Source organism: Epinephelus moara, chromosome 16 (genome assembly GCF_006386435.1).
Source record: "Epinephelus moara isolate mb chromosome 16, YSFRI_EMoa_1.0, whole genome shotgun sequence".
Classification (NCBI taxonomy): Eukaryota; Metazoa; Chordata; class Actinopteri; order Perciformes; family Serranidae; genus Epinephelus; species Epinephelus moara.
The window spans coordinates 38,197,319-38,220,358 of record NC_065521.1 but is presented as its reverse complement, the minus strand read 5'-3'; the positions used below and the strand labels follow the sequence as shown (position 1 = coordinate 38,220,358).

At 42.2% G+C, this 23,040-nt stretch overlaps 1 protein-coding gene across 2 annotated transcripts; it reads left to right on the top strand.

Annotated features, from left to right (window-relative positions):
* The first annotated feature begins 1,426 nt into the window (after positions 1–1,426).
* On the top strand, positions 1,427–21,065 carry pan2 (poly(A) specific ribonuclease subunit PAN2). Of its 2 annotated transcripts, none has more exons than XM_050065466.1 (26): positions 1,427–1,510; positions 1,969–2,274; positions 2,384–2,553; positions 2,699–2,819; positions 2,957–3,034; positions 3,121–3,391; positions 3,654–3,999; positions 7,123–7,219; positions 7,456–7,575; positions 7,665–7,784; positions 7,907–8,035; positions 8,589–8,788; positions 9,476–9,624; positions 9,777–9,883; positions 10,025–10,123; positions 10,241–10,329; positions 11,766–11,910; positions 12,030–12,167; positions 12,315–12,374; positions 13,211–13,301; positions 13,385–13,542; positions 13,880–14,023; positions 18,425–18,604; positions 18,751–18,844; positions 19,020–19,223; positions 20,705–21,065. In XM_050065466.1, the coding sequence occupies exons 2-26, from the start codon at positions 1,987–1,989 to the stop codon at positions 20,737–20,739; spliced, it is 3,633 nt and encodes a 1,210-aa protein (XP_049921423.1). In that variant the 5' UTR covers positions 1,427–1,510; positions 1,969–1,986; the 3' UTR covers positions 20,740–21,065. The 2 variants fall into 2 exon arrangements, with proteins under 2 accessions (XP_049921423.1, XP_049921424.1); XM_050065467.1 differs by having other exon boundaries at positions 19,020–19,211; positions 20,705–21,064.
* Positions 21,066–23,040: the final 1,975 nt, after the last annotated feature.

Here is a 23,040-nt window from a genome sequence, read left to right as displayed (position 1 = left end):
TCTGGCCCAGTTCTGCTTCTTTATGTCCACTGCCAACACTTTTAAAATTCTCTCTTTCTCTAATATCTGCAAATGGCGACTCAGGTATGGTTGAGGTTACAGGGAGAGATCAGTGCTATGTCAGATAAAATTGCCTATAGGCTCGGTATGATTAGGGTTAGGCAATGAAAGCACTTACTTGATTGAGGTTAGGGAAGGTATTGTGGTTACAGTTAATAAAAACGTGAATGTTTATTGCAGATGACAAGAATCAAACTCATATCTTCTGTGTTAAAGTCAGATGTTCACGTGCTAAATGTCCATTCACCACCTCAACCTCCTCACCTTCACTTCCTGCCTCACTACAAAGGGAGCACCTTGTTCTGTGTTAGCACAGAATGTATAGACATATACTGTGAGGCACAGAATGATCAAATATGCATGTAATTCCTAACTTATGGGCTGCAGGTGATGTGACAAATTCCTTATGTTTTGCCCAATGATATAGGGAACACTACTCTGCCCCAGGTTTGTTTTGTGCAAGTTAGTTTGTGGTATTGATTAGAAGGAATAAAACATGCACTGTGTAAGCACAGTTTTAATTTAAATAACAAAGGTTTTAAAACAAGACTGTGACACAGGGCCCCTCCATTAAGCCGTTATCATTTCAGTTTATTTGACGCTTTCGTGGTGGTTTCATGCCCAAATATTTTCTCAGTCAATCAATACTGTTACAATTTCCTAAAGCCTATACGGTATATAAATAGGATTTAAAAAATCTTTGGTATTTTTGCTTGAAAACTGACTTAAATACCAAATAGTTGGTGATTAATCATCTTTTGATTAACTAATCGATTAACTGATTAATTGTTTCGACTCTACAAATTTGCTTTTCTTCAAATTAACAAATCACCAGTGGTGGAAGAAGTACTCATACCTTTACCACGGTATAAAAGTACTCAATAACGCTTTCTTAGTACAGAGTAGATAGATACACAGACAGACAGACAGACAGATAGATAGATAGATAGATAGACAGATAGATAGATAGCATACTCTGTAGGAGTAATAATATATATATATATAATGTCTCAGTATATACAATATAAAGAATAACATGTACATGTAAGCAGAACTTTAATGTTGTCAGGGTGGAGTTAATTTTAACAACTTTATATTTTTATCTGTAACAATATATATCCTACAAATTGCTCACGTTTTAATCATAAAATATTAAACTGAAAATTAACCAGCACCTAATACTGTCAGAAATCATAAAAAAATATCTTCCCTCTGAACATTAGTGCAGTACAATTACAGATAGTTATAAATATAAATAAAGTACCAAAAATTTGTACTTAAATAGTCTGCTGCGCTTGAGTAAACCTATTGAGTTACACCGGTTACACTTAGAAACACTGGAATTCTTGAACGCACCCTGTGTGCCCCGGAAGTGATTTGTCTTTAGTGTATGTTATTGTTGTGAATGAAGCGAGCATGGACTCTGCAGTGAATCACATGATAAGAAGAGGTCGGTGCAAACTTTATAGTGACATTTCAGTGTTTCTGAAACACACACTCTTCATTAATACATATATTTTGGGTGCAGAAACGGAAACAATGTGCACTGCAGCCAAAATACTGTCTGGCCGGTGAATGCTAATGTTAGCTAGCGTTAAATGAGCTAAGCGCAATTAGCTGATCAAATACGAAAGATGATATACTGCAGCTGTGACCGATGAAACTTGAGCTTAACTGTCTGCTCACATTTTACCAATGAATGCTAAACTTTGGCTTTACATGCTGTTGTTAACAATTAGCCGCAGTCAGCTAAAAGGTTAGCTTCCGGGGTTAGCTACTGATAGCAAAGCTAATGCCAACATGAAAGTTAGCTTGAAGACATAATGTAATAAAAGTAAATTAAAAATTGAGATATATTTATTAGCTGTGGTGGTCTTATTGTTGACAGACGTTGTGATTCCTCTGCAGGTTGATTTAACTGTACTCATGATGAACTTTGACGGTCTCGACCCTGGGATGGGTGAGTACCCACCCAGCCTCCACGGGACTCTGGAGGCGGGGATGGAGCCCTCTATGGACCCCCATCTCAACCCCAGCTTGCTGCAGGGTGTGGAGCTCGACCCAGAGGGCCTGGCAGTGACAGTGCCCGAGCCCGTGCACCTCATGGAGGGGATGTTTTCAGAGCTCCACAGTGCAGTTTCAGAAGTTGGCATCCCAGTAACTGCAACACATTTTGATCTCCAGGAGGAAATGCTCTGGATGGGAAACCACAGAGTAAGAGCCTGGATTATGATGGAGTATAGACTGCTTCTGAAACATATGCAGGTTGCTTCCAGTATATTGAAAATGCCAAATACTTAATTACTTTTATTATCCTGTGTAGGGCCATGTAACCTCGTTCTTCGGACCTACAATGGGCCGCCACTCTTCTTTCCAAGCACATCCAGCAGATGACATCCGACACATTCAGAGTTTGGAAACAGGCGTCCTGTTCCTGTCCAAGTGTAACCTCAAGTGCCACACTCGTGGGGGGCTTGTTATGTTTGATTACCCGTAAGTGTCACAAAGTACTGACTGGGACAAATGTCCTTGTGCTGAGATTGATTGCTGACAAATTGCAGCTGTAACATTATTTATTCTTTCATGAAATTTAATGATTCAAATCTATGATTATTGATAATATCTGTGTGTGTTCCAGGATGGAGGAAGGAGCTGATATGCACAGTCTCCTCATGACTGATAACAACACTTTGCTCATGGGTGGATTACAAAACTATGCCGTTGAACTTGACTTGAATACTGTGCAAGAAACTCAAAAGGTGAGAGATTATCAAGACTCAAATCCATTTATACACGCAGCACAGGACCACATGACATAATCTGACAAATGATATAAGAATAATATGCCTAAAAGGGAGTGATTGACTGTATCCTTTCTTGTCACGTGTAATTGTAGTTCAATGTTGAGATACCTGGAGTGGCGATAATGCGCCAAACTGGCCGTTTCTTCTTCTGTGGGCACACTTCTGGCAAGGTAAGGACGACTTGATCAAATCACTTTGTGTAGAATGTTTTTTGTGGTTTACGCAACACTCACCTTTACCCTCCGTTTAAACACAGATAACTCTTCGGGACTTGCGCACTTTCAAGACAGAGCACGAGTTTGATGCGTTCTCTGGCAGCCTCTCAGATTTTGACGTTCATGGAAACCTTCTGGCTGCGTGCGGCTTCTCCAGCCGAGGACTGAATGGGTTGGCCTGTGACCGTTTCCTCATGGTGTATGATCTCCGTATGATGCGAGCTGTAACGCCACTTCAGGTGCATGTGGACCCCCTCTTCCTGCGCTTCATTCCGACCTACACGTCACGTCTGGCGATCATCTCACAGACAGGTATCATTTAAGAGTTTTGTCAATGAATGTGACACATGCTTTTCATCATAATAACATCAAGATTTATATTGTTGCCTCACACTTACACACCTAAGTGACTACAGTGGAAGTGTTGACTGAATAGTTGTAAATTATTGTCTAAGCTGCACGTACCAGCATTCAGTAACATTTCCACCTTACTCAGGCCATTGAGTGAAAATGTTCCTGAATACCAGCACATGCAGCTTCGAAATAATACCCGACTTCCTGTTTCTTTGTCCAGGTCAGTGCCAGTTCTGTGAGCCCACTGGTCTCGCCAATGTGGCGGACATTTTTCACGTCAACACCGTCGGCCAGCTGCTCATGAGTTTTGACGTATCGTCCAGCAAACAAGCCTTGGCCTTTGGGGACTCTGGGGGATGTGTGCACCTGTGGTCTGACGCCCCAGAAGTTACATTTAATGACTACTCCAGAGAGACAGAGTTTGCGCTGCCTTGTCTTGTGGACACGCTGCCTCAGCTGGACTGGAACCACGACCTGCTGCCCCTCTCGCTCATCCCCATGCCGCTCACCAGTACGGAGCAACTTCTGTCGGACTGGCCTGCTGCTCTGGTTACACCCAGCCCAAGGTAACAACTTGATGTTTATTGCCTAATTATTTTAACATTCACTCCATCTTGAAGCTGTTCAGAATGACAAACACATTTGATTTCTGATGTGGTCAGACAACACGTCATAAGAACCAGTTCTGAGAGGGAAAAATGTAATTAAAGTATTGCAGTAGAAGTAGTGTTTGGTTCCTCTGACTGATATTATTATATATGGCATCATTAGATTATTAATACTGAAGCATCAGTGTTAGAGCAGCATGTTACTGTTGTAGCAGGTGTGCAGTTAAGTTGGTCGTATTCGCTCTTTTTGTTGAGATGGTTTTAGAACAACCCCGGCACACCGGCTCGTCCAAATTACTGGGCTGCCCTCTGTCATTTGGTTTAAATCCAAAACACTCCCACACAGGGGCCATGGCATTTGGTTTAGGAACAAGTTCTATGTCTTTCTCTTAGCTCAACTCTCTGTTTTCTTCTCCGCCTCGTCTCCCCCTCACAAGATCGCACTGTGTGTGTGTGTGTGTGTGTGTGTGTAGCCCATATCCCCACCTCCCCCACAGAGACAAAGACACTCGATGACAAGAGCTTTCCCTCCATTCATTACGCTAATGAACCAACTCACCTGGCTGCCAGACGATGCACGGAAGTGAACGCTCTTGTCGTCCAGTCTCTTTGGTGGAGAGAGACGAGGAAAACAACCACGCATGAATATGGCAATTAATCCCTTTTTAATTTACCGTGCAATTAACCGACTTGCATATCGCGACAGGCCTAATTATGATTCCCAGTCCCGCCCGCTCCCGTGGACTTTTTTCCCATCCCGTCCCAATCACGTGAAGAATAGTGAAACTGATTCCCAATCACGTGAACCGTGGGACTCCCGAAAAAATGTCAGCCTCTAATCATGACATCTATTAATAGGTGATTGATCATGTTAGAAAATATAAAGGGATGCGATCTGCCTAAGTTGTTAATAACTTAAAGAAGCATTGTGTGAAATAGTCCACCTTCCACCTTCTGTCCCCTTTCTGTCACTCTTTCCCTCTCTCTCAAACACATACACACACACCTTGGAGAGCACAGCATCACTCGTCTCTGTCTCTGGTCCTGACAATTGTGCTATTATAATATATAAAGTTGGCGGTTGCTGAACTTCTGGATGGTTGATTAATGCATATTTTTTTTCTTATATCCTTTTCTGATGCTACTAAATATGACAGCTCATTTGGTGTTCACTTCCTGTAGAAGCACCTCCACTTATTAACTGTTGGGAGCTTTTTCTTAAGTTTAAAATCTGGTGTTCGGCCCTCTTTCAATTTTCATTTGACCATAAATGATTTAAATCTCTCACCTCTTCCTCTTTTGCTTACTGTTCTTTGGATTTCTTTTTCTTCTACTACCTCTATTTACGGGGCGTCTGTGCTCTTTCGGATCAACTGGCACACGCTTTCAACTTAAGATAACACTGGGATTCGTCATTATAAGAACACAGGTGCAAACAATTCTGAGGTTTAAGAACACGTCATAAATCTGACATAGAATTTTCTTAGAACCTTTCTTTAGAGCTAGTTAAAGAAAAAATTAGGAAGATATTGGCGAATGAGACCAATTGAGTTTATTCCTCTGTGCCATCGAGCTCCATCATTGTCCAAGAACTTTTAATTACACGTCAGTGAGCCACACTGTTGCACTGTTTGATATGTTCCTTCAGTATGATGAACATGGACACTGTAGTTTATTTTGAGTCCACCCAACATGCACCTTCCTACTGCTGGAAATACTCATCAGTACCACAAATCTGCAGCTGAAAATTGTTCCCAGCAAATACACTATTTACTCACAGCTGTTTTTAGGAAATGATTAAGTCCTTGTTAAAAATGAAACTATATGTTTGTGCCCCAGTTTGAATGCTTTTACGTCTTCAGTAGGAAGCAGTAGGCTTGGGACTCTGTGCCACAGACAAGATAGGGAAGTTGGAAAGTATTTAGGGACTAATGCATTGTGGGTTTTGGTCTTTCCATGAAATTTGATGACAATAGCAGAAATAAAGAATATCAGCTGCTTTATCTTTAAACTGATGATGTGATTTCACATAATGAAACCAAAACAGTAAAATGGGATTCATATTCTCACTGCACACCATTAAAATATTTTAGGCCCAGTGAGAAATGTATTTATTTCTCTTTACTGCACTCACTGTTGGCTAATTCTCTTGAATTCTCTTGGCCAATTTGGCCCAAATATGAATGTCGACTGCTCCTAACATAGCAAATGATCTAAAAAGTATCTCCATATCTGATTGTGCTGTCTAACACAATCAGATGATGCTTAGCAGTTTTTGAGAGTCTCCATAGGTTTGCCAGTTTATAATGTACCACAGTCCTGCAATAAATCCTCCCTTCATGAAGGCTGTAAGTCTCAGTTTAGGTTGAAACCATTGTAGATAACTGTTGCTTCAACTTTTTGGTCATTTGCAGGCTGTAGTTTGTGGTGCTGTTGAATTTCATTGCATCCAGAGGGTTTTCTAATATGGGGTTCCCCTCATTGATGTGAATGGTGCGGACAAAACATTACAAACACCTCTCAGTATCAGTAAAGGCAGCATGGCTGTTGTATTAAACGGCATATGTTTAAGCTGGGTGTACCTAATAAACTGGCAACTGAGTTTCACTTACAGCATTTGGCTAGCATTTCCCATTCTCTTTAAGGTTTACAATGCAAGGTGTTCCTAAAACTCAATGTATAGACTGATACAACTTCCTCTCACATATCATCTTTGACCGACTAGAAATGTGTGATGGTGTGTTTATCTGCAGAGACTCTGCTCTGTGCTTGGATTTTCTTCTCATTGTGCTTTGTGTGGGACCTTCCTGAGCACAACGTGCAGGTAAGGTGGGGACTTTCTACAAAGGTAGCCACCAGGTGCCAGACCGTAAGCAGCACACGTCTTAGAGGAAGCTGCGAAAATTGCGGAGACAGTGCCAAAAAACCCAGACAGCAAGGCAAAAGCCAACCAGACACAACTTGGCTTTGCTTTTACTTTTACCTTGTCTGGTGATGTTGTTGAACAATAGCCAACAATTACTGCAAAATATGTCTCCAACTCCTTCCATTATCACGTACAAACACTGTTCTTTCCAACAGACGAGCTCCACCCGTGGACCCTGAAATCCTGCGCACCATGAAGACTGTTGGCTTCATCGGTTATGCAGCAAATCCTCGTACCCGCCCTCGAAACCAGGCATGTCAGGAAACATACACTGTAGATCTTACACTGCTCTACAGCAGCCTTGTGTTGCTGTAAAAGCTGTCAAAACACTGAATAGTTAAAACACATATGTTGTTAATAGCTTCATTATTATTAGTGTCATTTTCACTATATTCAGAAGTGGAAAACAAACATTTTTTGTTGTGTCCAGCTTCACATTCATGCACACATTTCAACGATAAGAAATCTATTTTCTGTGTTGGTTTCAGGTTCCTTACAAACTTAAAGACGTGGAGCTGGATTATGATAATTACAACCAGGTCCCTGAGTCTCCAATCGGACGTGATGAAGAGCCGCACCTCTACATGGTGCCCAAAAAGTACAGAAAGGTTGGATTTATTTTATTATGTTTTGCTAGTTTATTTTTATTTTGCTGCTGCGGTGTATGAAAATAAGTTTTGATTTTGTGCTGCATCAGGTCACAATTAAATACTCTAAACTTGGACTGGAGGACTTCGACTTCAAACATTACAACAAAACCTTGTTTGCTGGCCTGGAGCCTCACATCCCCAATGCCTACTGCAACTGCATGATCCAGGTAAGACACAAGGACGGTTTTCTGTAAAATTAATTTTATTCTTCAGAGATTATATAAAAGTTGTTGTCTTGACACATGCAGAGTGCATTTATTGTTCTCTTGTTTCTCTGTTGGCATTATAGGTGTTATATTTTCTGGAGCCAATCCGCTGTCTAGTGCAGAATCATTTGTGCCAGAAGGAGTTTTGCTTGGCCTGTGAGCTCGGCTTCCTCTTCCACATGTTGGATTTGTCACGTGGAGATCCATGTCAGGTAGCTGTTTGTTCTTGTTTATCTAAATAACTTTAGGCTCTTGGTCCACGTTGTGTTGGAGTTAAGGATGGGATGATATCTAATTTTATCACAGGTTGCCATAAAAAACACAAGAAATTGATCGTGATGAATTTGCATCATTTGAATAATCGTGAATATTGTGTAAAGCAGCATCCAAGGAGACTTCTGGGCAACCAACAATAAAAGAGATTAATCAAGCATTGGCATATTTCATATTTAAAGATAGGATGACATTTGAAATACACTGTTTGAATGTTTGTTTTTCACTAAAAAGAATGCTTACTAAACATGGATGTCTGTCCTATCTGTGATGCAGTAAAATATTTGATCCATAACAAAATGAATGTAAGGTAAAGTGATTCCAGTATGTTTTAATGTCATTTGAAGAGTTTTAAGCATATTTGAATCACAATTATTTTGGCCAGAATCATCGTGACATGAAATTTTCATATGGTCCCATGCTCAGTTGCAACTACACATTGCCTTCCATGTAGATTTCCTAATCCAACCTCTCCTGTCTCCTCTTTTCAAGGCCAGTAACTTCCTGCGAGCATTTCGCACCATCCCTGAAGCCTCAGCGCTCGGTCTGATCCTCGCAGACTCAGATGAACAGACAGGAAAGGCCAGACTCGGCCGCTTGATCCAGAGCTGGAACCGCTTCATCCTCACTCAGCTCCACCAGGAGACACAGGAGCAGGAGGGCCCGCAGGCATACAGAGGAGCCAGCAGCAGGTCAGAGCAGCCAACAGACATAAAAACAGCATTTGACATGTCGTCTCCAGGGTCTGGAGGGATGAATCTTTGTAGAAAGAGTAGGGCAGTGTTGACAAATCTTTTCCATTGAAAGTAGTAGGGGTTTAAGCATGTTTACGTTGCATAAATTACATGTAACGTTATTATTTTTCTTACTAACCATTGGTTTAAGTCACTGCATCTCACGACAGAAGAGCGCAGTTGAATTTCAGCCGATTTTCTCCAAAATATTCTCACACTGCTGATTTATCCCTTAGTACATATTCATCATCGTTCCTCTTGGCTGCTTGTCATCTGCCTGCCGCTATTTGATGGTGACACAGACTTCCAAAATAAAAGTGAGGTTATGGACCGATGTTTGATGACACTGGTCATTGATGACTACTGCATGTTGCAGGAGGAGGGGGGGGGGGCGCTGTGGTAGAGGAGCCTTGGACTGCGATTACTTAGAGCACCATTCACGAGAATGAACAATGTATTTCTCGCCTTTTTCCTGTTGGTATGAATAAATCATCAAATTTGTTGCTGGTTGCTTTTTGAAAATAAAATCACTAAGAGAGTCTGAAAAGTCACAAAATCGAACGAGAAGGTAGCCAAGTTGGCAACACTGGTTTAGGGAAGATATTAAGCACTTCTTTGTTTGTGTTGTGCTTATGATTGATACAGTTCTCTGGGTTCCTCTGGTGAGTCTGCCATCGGAAAACTGTTTGGAACTGAAGTTGAGAACAGCAGTTTGTGTCGCTGTGGCAAAGAGACGGTGCGCTCCTCCCTCACGCTGCTCTTCACCATGCATTACCCTGAACAGAACTCTCAAGGTGAGTTTAAAGTTCACACTGCTGTGCATGGAGTGTCTGTCAAGTACCAAAGCTCTGAGAGACAAATGTTTGGATAAACCGTGGCAGATAAAAGACTGTGAAGTAGTTAATGTATTCATTGATAATATCCTCATTTCACTTTGACTCATCAGAAAAGATAATTAAGGAATACGACTTTGCTGAAATCTTGAAGAAAAGCATCTGTCTGGAGCAGAGCACTCAGGCATGGTGTGAAAACTGTGAGAAGTATCAGCCCACAGTGAGTTACAGCTCCCATTCACACACATCAGCAGCTCATATTCACACACACACACACACACACACACACACACACACACACACACACACATACATAAGTAGTCTGATTCCACTCTGTGAAACTATCTGTGTGGCTCTTTAGGTGCAGACACGCAACATCCGCTGTCTCCCAGATGTTTTGGTCATAAACTGTGAGGTGAACAGCGCTAAAGAGGCCGAGTTCTGGAAAGTCCAGGCGGAGGTAAATTAATCATTTTGCTTTTATTTCCCTCCTGGAAGTTTTCAAACACACTTTGAAGAATATTTCATGACCTGCCTGTTGTTAGTTACATAAACTGATTTGGGGTTTTCTTCACAGTATGCTTTCAATAAGGCCATGCAGAAGGAAGCGATGGAGCCTGCAAAACCTAAAGAACCCCCGCCCATGCCCACTGAGTGGTGCTTGGAGTAAGAACCCCTTTTAATATCAAATATATAGAGTTGCATTGTTGCAACTCTCCACTTTTCCAGTATTGTTTGTTTGTTTACAGTCATTTTATCCTCTCTAAACATGGGCTGCTGGTCCACCACTGCCTTAGGGTGCTTTCAGACCTAGAGTTGTCTTTCTTTGGTCTGAATCAGGGACTAATTTTGTCACAAAGTTGCATAATTGCCTAGAGTTGGTTCGTGTTCTCACGGCAGCATTTACAAGCGGACCAGATCAAATGCCTTGTGCGAGAAAGCTGCTCTTGATTGGTCAGAGTTTCCATGTGGGAAAAATCCAGGAAGTAAAGCAAACGTTGAAGAAGAGTACACTTGCAAGATAAATGTGACACTTTCTAATGTCACAATGGAGGGACAACTACGCAGGTTGATTTTAGCGCTGCTCATCGTGGACTATATTGCTGTCATTGTTCATTTTAGTCAAACCATACAGTTTGAAAACGAGGCGCGGCTCCAACTAGAAAACAATGTTTTGATGCATTGGATGTGCTGAATGTGCATATTAAGGCAGTACAGGAGGAGGTGCACATTAATAATCCTCCAGGACTGTAACATGCTCATGTTTAACCCAAACAATGTGTCATGTGACTGCACTTGCTTCAGATCCAGGTCGGAACACATTCTCACCACAAATGAACCACACTAGAGTTTGTTTGTAACCGGACTGAGACCACCTCTTCAAGAAGGTCTCGGTCTGGTTGTTTTGGTGCGCACCTGAGTGTGATTGCTGTGTTCACACCTGCCCAAACGAACCGCACTTAGGTACCTTACCTAGAGTAAGTTCAGATTTACCAAAGCCACTCAGTAACAGAAACAAACTACAGATCGAGGTGGTGGACCAGCAGCTTCCATGTTCAGCGAGGTGAAATAACTGTTTTTGTCGGTGGAGTTTGGCTTTGAAGAGAGCATAGATAAGATTCGTCGCTGTTGAGTTCCCCTTCAGGAAGAACTGTCTGTTTGGGAAGTGCTGAGCATACCACTGGAAAATGAGACTTGGTTATACTGCATGAGTTGTGTAATTGCGAGAATTTGCAAATTTATGCTTTGATATAGTTTTGCTGTTGTTAAACATGGACCCCTATGACTTTAATTCATCAGAAGTATTCTCAGTTTTTGGATTCTTTGTTCATGGCATGTGTATGCATATTTATATTTTTCACAAATTCATTGTAACATGGGGTCACTAATTGATATAGAAATGATTGTTAGGGGGGTGAAGTATTCCTTTAATATTCTAGAACTGTCACGCTTGGCAAAAATTGATTTAAACACTTACCACATAATCAGTTTAGTTCACGATTAATTTTCCGTCTTTCAACTAACTTGTTTCAACTCCACAGATTACATAATTTGCATCAGTTGAATGTGTCTCAACACCACTTTACTGTATATCTTTGTAGTGGGGAGGACATATGCAACATGGAGGGCTTCACCTTTGACACGCGGGCGGAGGACCTGCGACACGTCTGGATCCCTCTCACTCTCAAGATGTCCATCAGCAAAAGTCAGGGACTGGAGATCAGCAGCTTGTCTGAAGGAGAGGAGGTGAGGGAGGAACATTTTCAACTGATTTCTGGATTAAAACGCTGATTTTGATTCTTTATTTTGGCCTGTGTGTCAAGATTTACATAAAACTAATGACTCTTTATATCGTCTCTTATCAGTTAAGTGCTGCTGAAGAGGCGGAAGGTGTTTCCCTCTATGATTTGGTGGTCACGGTGCCCCACATCCTGGATGCTCGCACAGGTGGAAACTTGGTTGCACACATCAAAGTGGGAGAGACCTACCATCAAAGGAAAGAGGTGAGTGCAGCTTAGAATAGAAATATGGTCTGAGAGAGAGAGAGAGAGAGAGAGAGAGAGAGACTTCCTTCTGCAGTGCTCAGACAAAGTGTAGTTAATGTTTTATACTCTGTGTTTGAAAACTGACATTTAAAATGTTTGTTTCAGGGAGTCACACATCAGCAGTGGTACCTCTTCAATGATTTCTTAATCGAGCCAATTGATAAGGTAAGTATTTGACCATATTTAAAGAGGACGTTTTGTGCTTTTTCTTATTTTCTGCAATATATATTAAGTTCCAATGTCAGATGTTCATATCAAACTTGGCTTTCAAATGATGAGGTAAACGTATGTAATAGTAATCCCTGTGAGCAAAACCTCAGGCTTCAGTCTGAATACCCTGTTTCCTGTTTTGTCTTGTGACAGATTTCGTACGTATGGTTGTCTGTTCCAGGCATGCTACTGCAGATGTTTACATTGTACACTGCTACATGTAGCTACATGCTAACATCAGGGAAGCGTGTAATCATGGCTGCTGATGTTGTTAATGTCTCCCCAATTCGAAACCGTTTTCCTGCTGGAACACGTGTGGTTGTGTTTAGCAGCCTTCTTGGTGATTTTCAATGGGAGAAAGTGAAGCTGTACACAGTCACACCCCAGATGCAAGTACACTGCTACATGTAGCTATAAGCTAATGTCAGGAAAACCGGTAATCTTGGTTGCCAGTTAAGTTCAGAGGCTTTGGTGATTTTTCATGATAGAAAGTGCCACTATTTACTGCTTCAGCCATTCCCCAGCAGCAAGGATGGTGCTCCTAGATACAGAAGATGTGGAAACGCTGACCAATCCGCCTTGGCTTTTTGGCAGGGGTGTATCAGGAGGGACAGAGAGTGAATACAGGTGCTCCAGCACAGACAGTGTGAGCACAGTAAAGTGATTACTGGACAATTGAAGCAAGTAAACGTGTTCTAGGAGAAACCTTAAATACAAGTATGAACCTGAAAATGTGCATAATTAAATATCATGTTTGTAGACATAAGAATATTATGTGTTGTTTGTTAAAGACTGAAGCTGCTCAGTTTGATGTGAGCTGGAAAGTGCCAGGCATTCTGTATTACGCCAAGAGGAACTACCACACCAAATACGACCTCCGCAGTAAGTTTAAGGACGTTTAATCTGGAGACTTTAATCGTAGGTTTGTATTTATGTACCTGCTCATACTTTGCTGCTTGTCTTAGTTAAAAATCCCATAGATGCCAGCGTGCTGCTGACAGAGGCCTCGTTGGCTCGGAAGCAGAGGAAAAGTCACGCCACTTTCATCCCCCTCATGGTCAGCGAGATGCCGCAGGCCGGTGACTTGGTGGGGCTGGATGCTGAGTTTGTCACACTCAACCAGGTGAGTGTGGATTATTATGACACTGTCTGTTTGCCTCAGTCTGTCTCACAGGATGTTTACATGCACACAAGAAATCAGATGTCTCCTGTAAACCAGATCATAGTTTTGAAACAGGTTTTGCTGACTTTAACTCTGTTAGAAGATGCTGCTTCCTGTTGTTCAGCAGGCGCAAACATATTCAGACTTCTAGAAGCTACTTTGTGAAGATGTGAGCTTACTTGTCCTTTACTCAGCGTGGAATGCACGGAATAAAAAAGTGATATCTGTGGTTCTGCTCAGTCGATTTCATTTCATTTTGATCATTTTTTAATTGTCCATCATGACTGTGTGATTGCAGGAAGAGGCAGAGCTTCGCAGTGACGGCACCAAGTCGACCATCAAGCCCAGTCAGATGTCTGTGGCCAGGATCACCTGTGTGAGGGGTCAGGGGCCCAACGAGGGGGTGCCCTTCATCGATGACTACATCTCAACTCAGGAGCAGGTGGGAGCAAAAATCCATCATTGACATTACCTTTAAAGGAAGTGTTAAATGTTGAGGAAACAGGATACACTTGACTAAACTATTACACAGCGATGACACTGTTTCTCGTCATGTCCTCCATCATGTTGTCTTTGCTGTCATTAAACACTGTGTCATTTAGTCAGTGTTGATAATACACTCATACACATACAGGGTAATCTGTTACAAGTTCATTCAAGAAGAACATATATGGTCAGCCTGCAGTGAGGTTTTTTTTTTTTTTTTTTTAAGATATTTTTTGGGGCTTTTTAGCCTTTAATGTATAGGACAGACAAGCGTGGGGAGAGAGAGAGGGAGTGACATGCAGCAAAGGGCCACAGGCTGGAGTCGAACCTGGGCCGTTGCAGCAAGAGCCTGCTCTACCACTAAGCCACTGACGCCCCGGTCAGCCTGCAGTGAGTTCAATCAAATCTGGAAATTTATGAAATGAGTAGCACCTCATTTATGGCAGACACAAATGAGCAGAGAGGTTGACCTGTGTTCAGTTAATGATGCAGAAGCAGTAGACACATGTCCTGGGGCCTCATTTATAAGAAAGTGCTTAGGATTCATACTAAAAGTTGACGTGCGCCCAAAAGCTGAAAATGGCGTGCGCCAAAAAATAATCTGATTTATAAAACCGTGCGCACGCACACTTGCACGCAATGTTCTCTTTATAAATCACAGACCTCCTGGAGTTGTGCGCACCCAGATCCGCCTCATATTCCGTCCTCTACACGCCCTAGTTCAACCATAAATAGTCATGCAAATCACCTCTTGAATGCGATCTGCATATAAATAAGCCGGCATGCGAGTGTTCTCTCGTGAGTCACGGCGACAGGTGTGAGAAACGAACCAAAAAACGGAATTTTCCGAGACTGAGCTAGAGACCCTTTAACGAGAGGTGGAGGACTGAAGAAAGATTTTATTTGGTGGCCACAGCAGCGGGATCACTAATAAACGAAAGCGAAAAAAAGTGGCAACACATCAATGCTGCTGATGCTGTCAGCTGTGGGTGTGGGACTGCACGGACAGTGACAGAGAAAAAAAAAAAGTGGTCTGATCCAAAGGTAGACCAAATATTTCTACTCCTTTACCAACATGTAGTTAATGTGTTGCTTTTAAATTTGAGGATGTTTGACATTGATGTGCGACATAAAGAATCACATTTATTAAAGGTGGAAGCAAAAAGGAGTATGTACCAGTGCCATCTTGAGCAATTACGCATGAGAGTCACCGCAGTATTTATATGTTTATGGCAATTAGTCTGATCAGACACCCGGCCTGAATTACAGCATGAACCATTGGTATCCCGGTCCCAAAATACAACGTGTAATTTGAAATACAGTTCAAAGATGAAAGTGTAATAGGCGAACATGTTTCTTCATGCCAGTTTTGTCATGAACAACACATGTCTAAGTAGGGCTGATGAAATGAGTGTAACAGTTGTGCTTAATGGCTGTATTTCGAGACATGATAAATGCACTGGAAATATTTAGCTAAATAAATAAATATATTCCATGCAGTCGCGCCGTCCTCTCCCCCTCCTGCGCTCACAGAGTGGACAGTGAGACGTTAGTGGCAGTGCAGATTAAGTATGTATTTAGAAAGAATTTCAATTCAGGATTTGAGTTGGATTTTACAACGTTTTTTATGAAACAATTATCACTCACTCCAAGCGCAAAATAAGGCTGCTGGATTTAATTTCAATGATAACGTGGATCTAAGATGGATATAGCGTGACATTAAATTTGTGTGAGACATCAATAAAAATCTGACTCCACTTCTCCACCTCGCCATCTGCGTCGCCACTTCCCGGTGTCTTCCAAAATGTGCGCATGCATGACTCAGAGTTTGCTTACAGGTGCGCACATTGTCCCGCCAAGTTTATTTTTATAAATCACAACCTTTGCGTGGGAAGTGGCGTACGCCACTTTCAAGCCCTGTTTTGTGCGTAAGCAAGCTTTATAAATGAGGCCCCTGATCTTTTATTGTGCTCAGATCATGATCATTGATCCCTTGTTTGCCCAGTTAGGCTGGATACTTTCTGCTGACTTGACTGAAAAATCTTTAGTCATTATTCATGATGAAAGCTGCAAAGTCAAACATTAAAGCCCTGCATCCATCAAAGTGTTTTTTTCGCAGCTGAAAATGCTCAACTCAACTCAACTCAACTCAACTCAACTCAACTCAACTCAACTTTATTTATATAGCCCTTTAAAACAGCCACAGCTGAAACAAAGTGCTGTACATAAATAGACAAAGCAACACAGGGACATAAAACAGTTAACAGGAAATACATACTAAAATAATTGTTTTATTGTTTTTAAAACAATTTAAAAACGTTTGTACTTTGGAGCAAAGGAGCAGCAGATCAGCTGACCTGAGGCACCGAGCAGGAGCGTAGGGGTGAAGAAGCTCAGAGAGGTAAGGTGGGGCCAGACCATTTAAAGATTTAAAAACTAATAAAAGAATCTTACAATGGACTCTAAAGTGCACAGGTAGCCAGTGGAGGGAGGCCAGGATGGGAGTTTTATGCTCCCTCTTACGTACTCCAGTTAACAGGCGCGCAGCTGCGTTTTGCACCAACTGGAGACGTGCGAGGGAGGACTGGCTGACTCCAAAATAAAGTGCATTACAGTAATCCAGCCAAGATGTAATAAAGGCATGGATTACTGTTTCAAAGTGCTGTTGTGCAAGGAAAGGTTTCACCTTAGCCAGCTGTCTAATTTGAAAAAAGCTGGACTTCACTACAGAGCTAATTTGCTGATCCAATTTAAAATCACTGTCCATCTTAAAACCCAAGTTTGAGACTGTTGGCTTTAAAAAAACCTGCCAAAGGGCCCAAGGCAACAGGGGGGGTTCACAAAGGCCACTGGGACCAAACACCATCCCTTCTGTTTTTTCTCATTAAAATTTAAACACCTAAGGAAACACCCAACACCCATAAAGTATTGTAAACAAAATTATTTTACAATATAGAACAACTCATCACTACAGCCTCAGTAAGGAAACACCCAACTGGGAGCATAAGAGAATGCTTTTTCAGCTGAGACGCTTTGGTAGCGTCTGGTTGCTATGATTCGGATACCTGCGGAAGTAAACATGTTGGTATAAGGTTGAGTACTTGCTTTCCTCTACTGGGACTGAACTTCTGAAGTGACGGTGACGAGCGCAATGTTTTTACCCAAAGTTGAACATTTTTTAACTCTATGCGCTTAGAAAAATAACGCCCAACTTGCAGTGCTCAGCACAGAATTTACACTCAGCGCTTCATCATGCTGCAGGTGTTTGTAGCGCTGTGTACAGACCAGAAATTAACTTTTTGACTAAAGCCAAGGTGACTGGTAGATGAAAAAAATCCACCAGCCAAGTATATTTTCTTACAAGCCAAAATAATAAATTTCCTGTTTGTTTCATTTGTTTCAGTATATTTTCAATGAGATAAAGTATTGTAAGCAAAATTATTTTACAATATAGAACAACATCACTACAGCCTCAGCATGTGCTTAAGTTCCCTCTGGTAAGCAGCAGGGTTGGAAATTGGCATCAGCGCCCAGTCAAATACTGGTAAAATATGCAAACGGCTGCTTGATTTGCTTGATTTGCTTCACTTGCCAGCTGAAAACAATAGTGATCCATGGAGTGGCTGCTAGATTTTGCTATCCACCGGTTGCAGTAGCAGGTAAACAAAAAAAGTTCATTTCAAACCCTGGTAAGCAGTGATGCAGTGTATATTTGTAGGGCTTTTATTGTGAAAGAAAAAGGGGAGCGACAGCATGGGAGGCAATTAAGAGCTCACTGTCTTGGTTCAGACTATGGGCTCCCTGTGTTATGATTTCATTACCTTTATAAGTATAGGCGCACTGCTAGAACTGTGGCAAGTGATTTTTTAGCAGATCAGCAAAACTATGAGTGCTTGAGATGGTTAGTTTCACGGCACCATTTAGACGCATGGAAGTCTGTGTGTGTGTGTGTGTGTGTGTGTGCGTGTGTGTGTGTGTGTGTGTGTGTCTGTGCCTGACACAGACAGCACAGGAGCAGCAGAGCAGTGGGCCCCTAAATGATACCAAAATGCAGCAGAGACTCGCAGCATAGTGTTTTTTATTACACAACAATTTTTAACCTGCCAGTGTGGCGGATAGCCTTTCAAGATTTACTCGCCAAATGGAAAATCTACCTGCATTTGGCGCTTGGCGGATGTTAATTTCAGACCTGGTAAAGATGCGTTGCTCCAATTGCAAAGCATTAAAAAATGCTGCCTCAGATAAAATACTTTGACGGACACGGCCCCTAACCTTGAAGAACAATGGTGCTTTTTCGAACTTAATCCTGTGAAACTGCTGCTCATGCTTCACCTCTTCTGAATGTTTGTTCTTCCAGGTCGTCGACTATCTGACACAGTATTCCGGCATCAAACCAGGAGACCTGGATGCAAAGATTTCTTCAAAGCATCTGACCACACTGAAGTCCACTTACCTAAAGCTGCGCTTCCTCATCGACACTGGAGTTCGCTTTGTTGGTCACGGTCTGCAGAAGGACTTTCGGGTTATTAATTTACTGGTACGTCATTTCTCAACCTGAAGTCAGATTTGTTTTGTAGATGGATAATTAAAGTTCACAGTTGACTGTGTAGTGCGTGGGCGTGCACATTTAAAAGCAGTGTAAGGGAAACACAGGTGACTTTACTGTTTCTTTGTTGTTTTTAGGTTCTGAAAGACCAAGTCATCGACACTGTCTACCTGTTCCATTTACCGCGTAAGAGGATGATTTCTCTGAGATTCCTTGCCTGGTACTTTCTAGGTAAGTTAAAGTGGCTGTAATCAATTTTTTTTTTTAATGTCCGCACCTGCAACAGCCATGGTAGGAGGCATTATGTTTTTTGGTTGTCTGTCCAAGATCCCCGATTGAGAGTCAGCTGTAAGAATCATCATGACTCATCATTCCTGACTGTCCTTTTTCTCTTTGCGGCTCCCAGACCTCAACATCCAGGGGGAAACCCACGACAGTATAGAGGATGCACGCACCGCTCTGCAGCTTTACAGAAAGTACCTGGAGCTGAGTCGCGGAGGGGGCAACGACGAAGTGAGGAAGATCCTGAAGGGACTTTACGAAAAAGGTCGCCAGCTGGACTGGAAAGTCCCGGAATCGGACACAGGAGATGGTCAAGGTAGCCCAAAAAGTACGACGTAATGCTGCATTAGATGCAGGCTAATGATGTAATCATGTGTTTAGAGCAGAGCGGGGATACTCAACGTGCTTTGCCCGGGGTCCACTTTTGCAAAATGACAGGAGGCCAGTGGCCAGTTGATAAACATACACTAATAATAATTATCATGGCGCTCAGTGGTAAGAGCGGGCGTCCCATGCAAAAAGGCATTGTCCTTGCTGCATTGGCCTTGGGTTCAAATTCAGCTTGCAGCCCTTTGCTGCATGTCAACCCCTTCCTCTCCCCTTTTACTTTTAAATCTGTCCCGTCAAATAAAGGCAAAAGTCAAAAATATTCTTCAGTATATATATTAGGGCTGCACCCAACTAAGAATTTTCCCCGTCGACCAGTAGTCGTCATTTAGGGCCATTAGTTGACTAGTCGCCCACATGTTTACCATATTAATGCAATTATGAAATGATATATTTTGGGCGGGGCAACACAATGGTTTGAGTTGAAGGTGTGAGAAAGAATAGTGTCAGTAACATTGTTAACACTGTGCTACATTACAGAGAAATACAAAACCGTACTAATGAACCTTCATTAATATAGGCCTATATTTTATCTACAAGTGCACGTCACACACTGAGCGAGCCGCCTGTTAATGACGCTGTGGGCTAATGGGCATGTAGCTACTTCCATGTTTCAGATGATACGTCATGTTTGTAGTCGACCAATGAAGATGAGTTTACATATCACCTTGGGTTCGTCCTTCACCTTCTCAAAATGATCCCACACTTTGGATTTCCTGCCCGACATGTTATTAACTAGCCTGTGGAATAACTGCAGGTACCAGCCCTGGAAATTAACCTGACGAGGATACTTCCTGTGTCTGTCCTTTCAAATTAAATTCCCACATGGTCCAGTCATATAGGTTTTGATGTATTTTGACAAGGCTCAGCTCCTAATAGAGTTTCATGTTTGTTTTGTGACTAAGTGACCAATGAAATTTTGTCAACTAATGACCTTTCTGGTCGACTAACATTTGGTCGAATATTAGGGGGCAGCCCTAATATATAATTAATTGTTGTCAACCTTTTGATGTTTGCCATTCTCACTCATCTTTGCCAAGAGGTAAATCCAGTCAGAGCCAGTCACAGGTCAGGTGGTCACCAGGGGTGTTTCTAGGATTTAGGACATTCAGGTTTCAGCCTCTGTAAGGGGTCGGGGAATACCCTCCTACCCTCCTACCACTTTTTTTTTTTTTTAAACAAGCTCTATTTTCATGGGGTTTTTTATGTACTCTGGCACCTTACTCACATTTAAAGTACCAAAAAAACATCCAAGTGTGAATCTTTTTTTTGTCATTGTTACTTACAAAATGGGCCACCCAGCACCCTATCTTGGAGCCATATTTGGCCCCAGTGTTGTAAGTTGAGTATCACTGGAGTAGAGGCTTTACAGGAAACTGAAACTGTCTGAGTGGATTGAAAGCACTCTCCTTCCTTCAACAGGTGCTGCTGTGTTTCCCTCTGTGATGGGCCTGTGAGCTGCACCCTGACACCTCCCCGCCGGAGAGTCTCGACTGACATCTGCTTTAGTCCGTGTCATATTTTGTACTCATTTGCATTTCAATTTGCATTGTGTACAGTCAGTGTATATGGAGGTCTTTGTTGCCTGTACAGTCCACTTCATCATGGTGACCAAACAGTTTTAATCATGTCAAAATTTGTACTTTTTGTCCAGGAGAGGTTTTCAGAAAAAGGAAATTTGTATTTTATGATTTTGGAGGTTTTTAAAAAAAGAAAATAAAATAAAAAACACAACAACAAAACCCATGCTTTTTTGGTGCATGTAAATAAATAAATGTATCATGAGCACTAAAAGATGCATTGTGTTTAAAACCAGGAAGTTACATTATTAGCATGAGCATTCTGAGAAGTCTGTTCAAATTGAACAATGTATTTTGAACGTCTGTTTCACATCATTCTGAGAAACGTTTTGTGTTATGAATCCTCAGGTACAGATTTGCCTGCTGATTTTCCTGAAAGGTTTGATAACATTTACTGGCAGTGGGCCGTTTCCAAGGCATTAGCATATAAAACACAGACACCCACAGTACAAAGACATAATTTTATTTGCAAATGATTTGGTTTCATCATTTAGTTCAAATGTAGGAAGTTAATGCCACTTCTTTCTTTATTTGGTTATTTTTTCTACATCAGAATTATTTCAACATAGGTTGACAGTTTACAGGGTGTAACAGTATTTATAAGGTCTAACATATCAGAACAATACAACATGGAAATATGCAGAAAAATAAATAAAACACTTAAAATAATTAATGTAAATATCAGCATATCAAAATAAAACTAAACACGGGTTATATAAACAGTAAATGGAAACCAAAATGAGGGCTGGATTCAAAATCACACCGAAAATTAAAGTGAAAAGTTTAAATCACAGACGGATCTAGCTGCATGAATTTTATCATGGCAACTCATAATGTGACTCAGTAGCGTGTATGGCCCCTGTGTGCCTGTATGCACTCCCTAGTGTCCTGGGGGATCTCCTCCCAGATCTGGATCAGGGTATCCGTGAGCTCCGGGACAGTTTGTGGCGGTACTTGGCGGCGTCAGACGCACTGATATGTAACATTCCATAGGTGCTCGATTGGATTTACGTCAGAGGAACGAGAGGGCCAGTCAATGGTATCAATGCCTTCGTTATCCAGGGACTGCCTACTAGGGATGCTGCGATCCGGATCGCGGATCGAAAATATGCTGCGATCCAGACAAAAAACATGGATCGGATCGGATCGCACTGCAGGGGAAAAGTGCGATACTAGCACTCCATTCCACAAATCCGCTCCAGCTTTTCCATCCAGCACTTAATTGTAACACACAAAGAAGAGAGGAGAGTGGGAGGGGGAGGTCACGTGATAACAACGACCGGGTGAAAAACAGCGTGGATAGTTGAAAAAAATGTCAGTGGTGTGGCTTCCTTCTGAAAAGCGAAAAAGACTGGACTTCTCATCTCGGGAAGTATGTTATTCTCATTTTGAGTAATAGGAGCTGATCAAGCCTTTTCTATTATTCCACATTACAAAATAAGTACTAAATAAAGTGAACCTATTGGTCAGAACAGAGAGCTAGAAATATGCGCTGGTATTGGATCGGTACTAGGGCTGTGGTATCGGTATCGGATCGAAAGTGAAAAAGTTGGATCGCAGCATCCCTACTGCCTACACACTCTGGCCACATGAGGCTGGGCATTGTCCTTCACCAGGAGTTACCCAGGGCCCCCTGCACCAGGAGTTACCCAGGGCCCCCTGCACCAGGAGGAACCCAGGGCCCACTGCACCAGCTTAAGGTCTCTGAGGAGTTCATCCTGGTATCTAACAGCAGCCAGGGTACCGTTGGCTATGACACGGAGGTCTGTGCGACCCTCCAAGGATATGCCTCCCCAGACCATAACTGACCCACCACCAAACCGTTCATGCTGGATGATGTTACAGGCAGCATAACATTCACCACCTCTTTCACACCTGTCACATGTGCCCAGTGTGAACCTGCTTTCACATGTGAAGAGAACGGAGCACCAGTAGTGGTCTGGTGTTCTCTGGTGAATGCTAATCAAGCTGCACGGTGCTGGGCTGTGAGCACAGGTCTGACTAGAGGATGCTGGGTCCTCATGCCACCCTCATGGAGTCTGTTTCTGACAGTGTGGTCAGAAACATGCACACCAGTAGCCTGTTGGAGGTCATTTTGTAGGGCTCTGGCAGTGCTCCTCCTGTTCCTCCTCACACAAAGGAGCAGATACCAGGTCTGTTGGGTTGATGCCCTTCTGC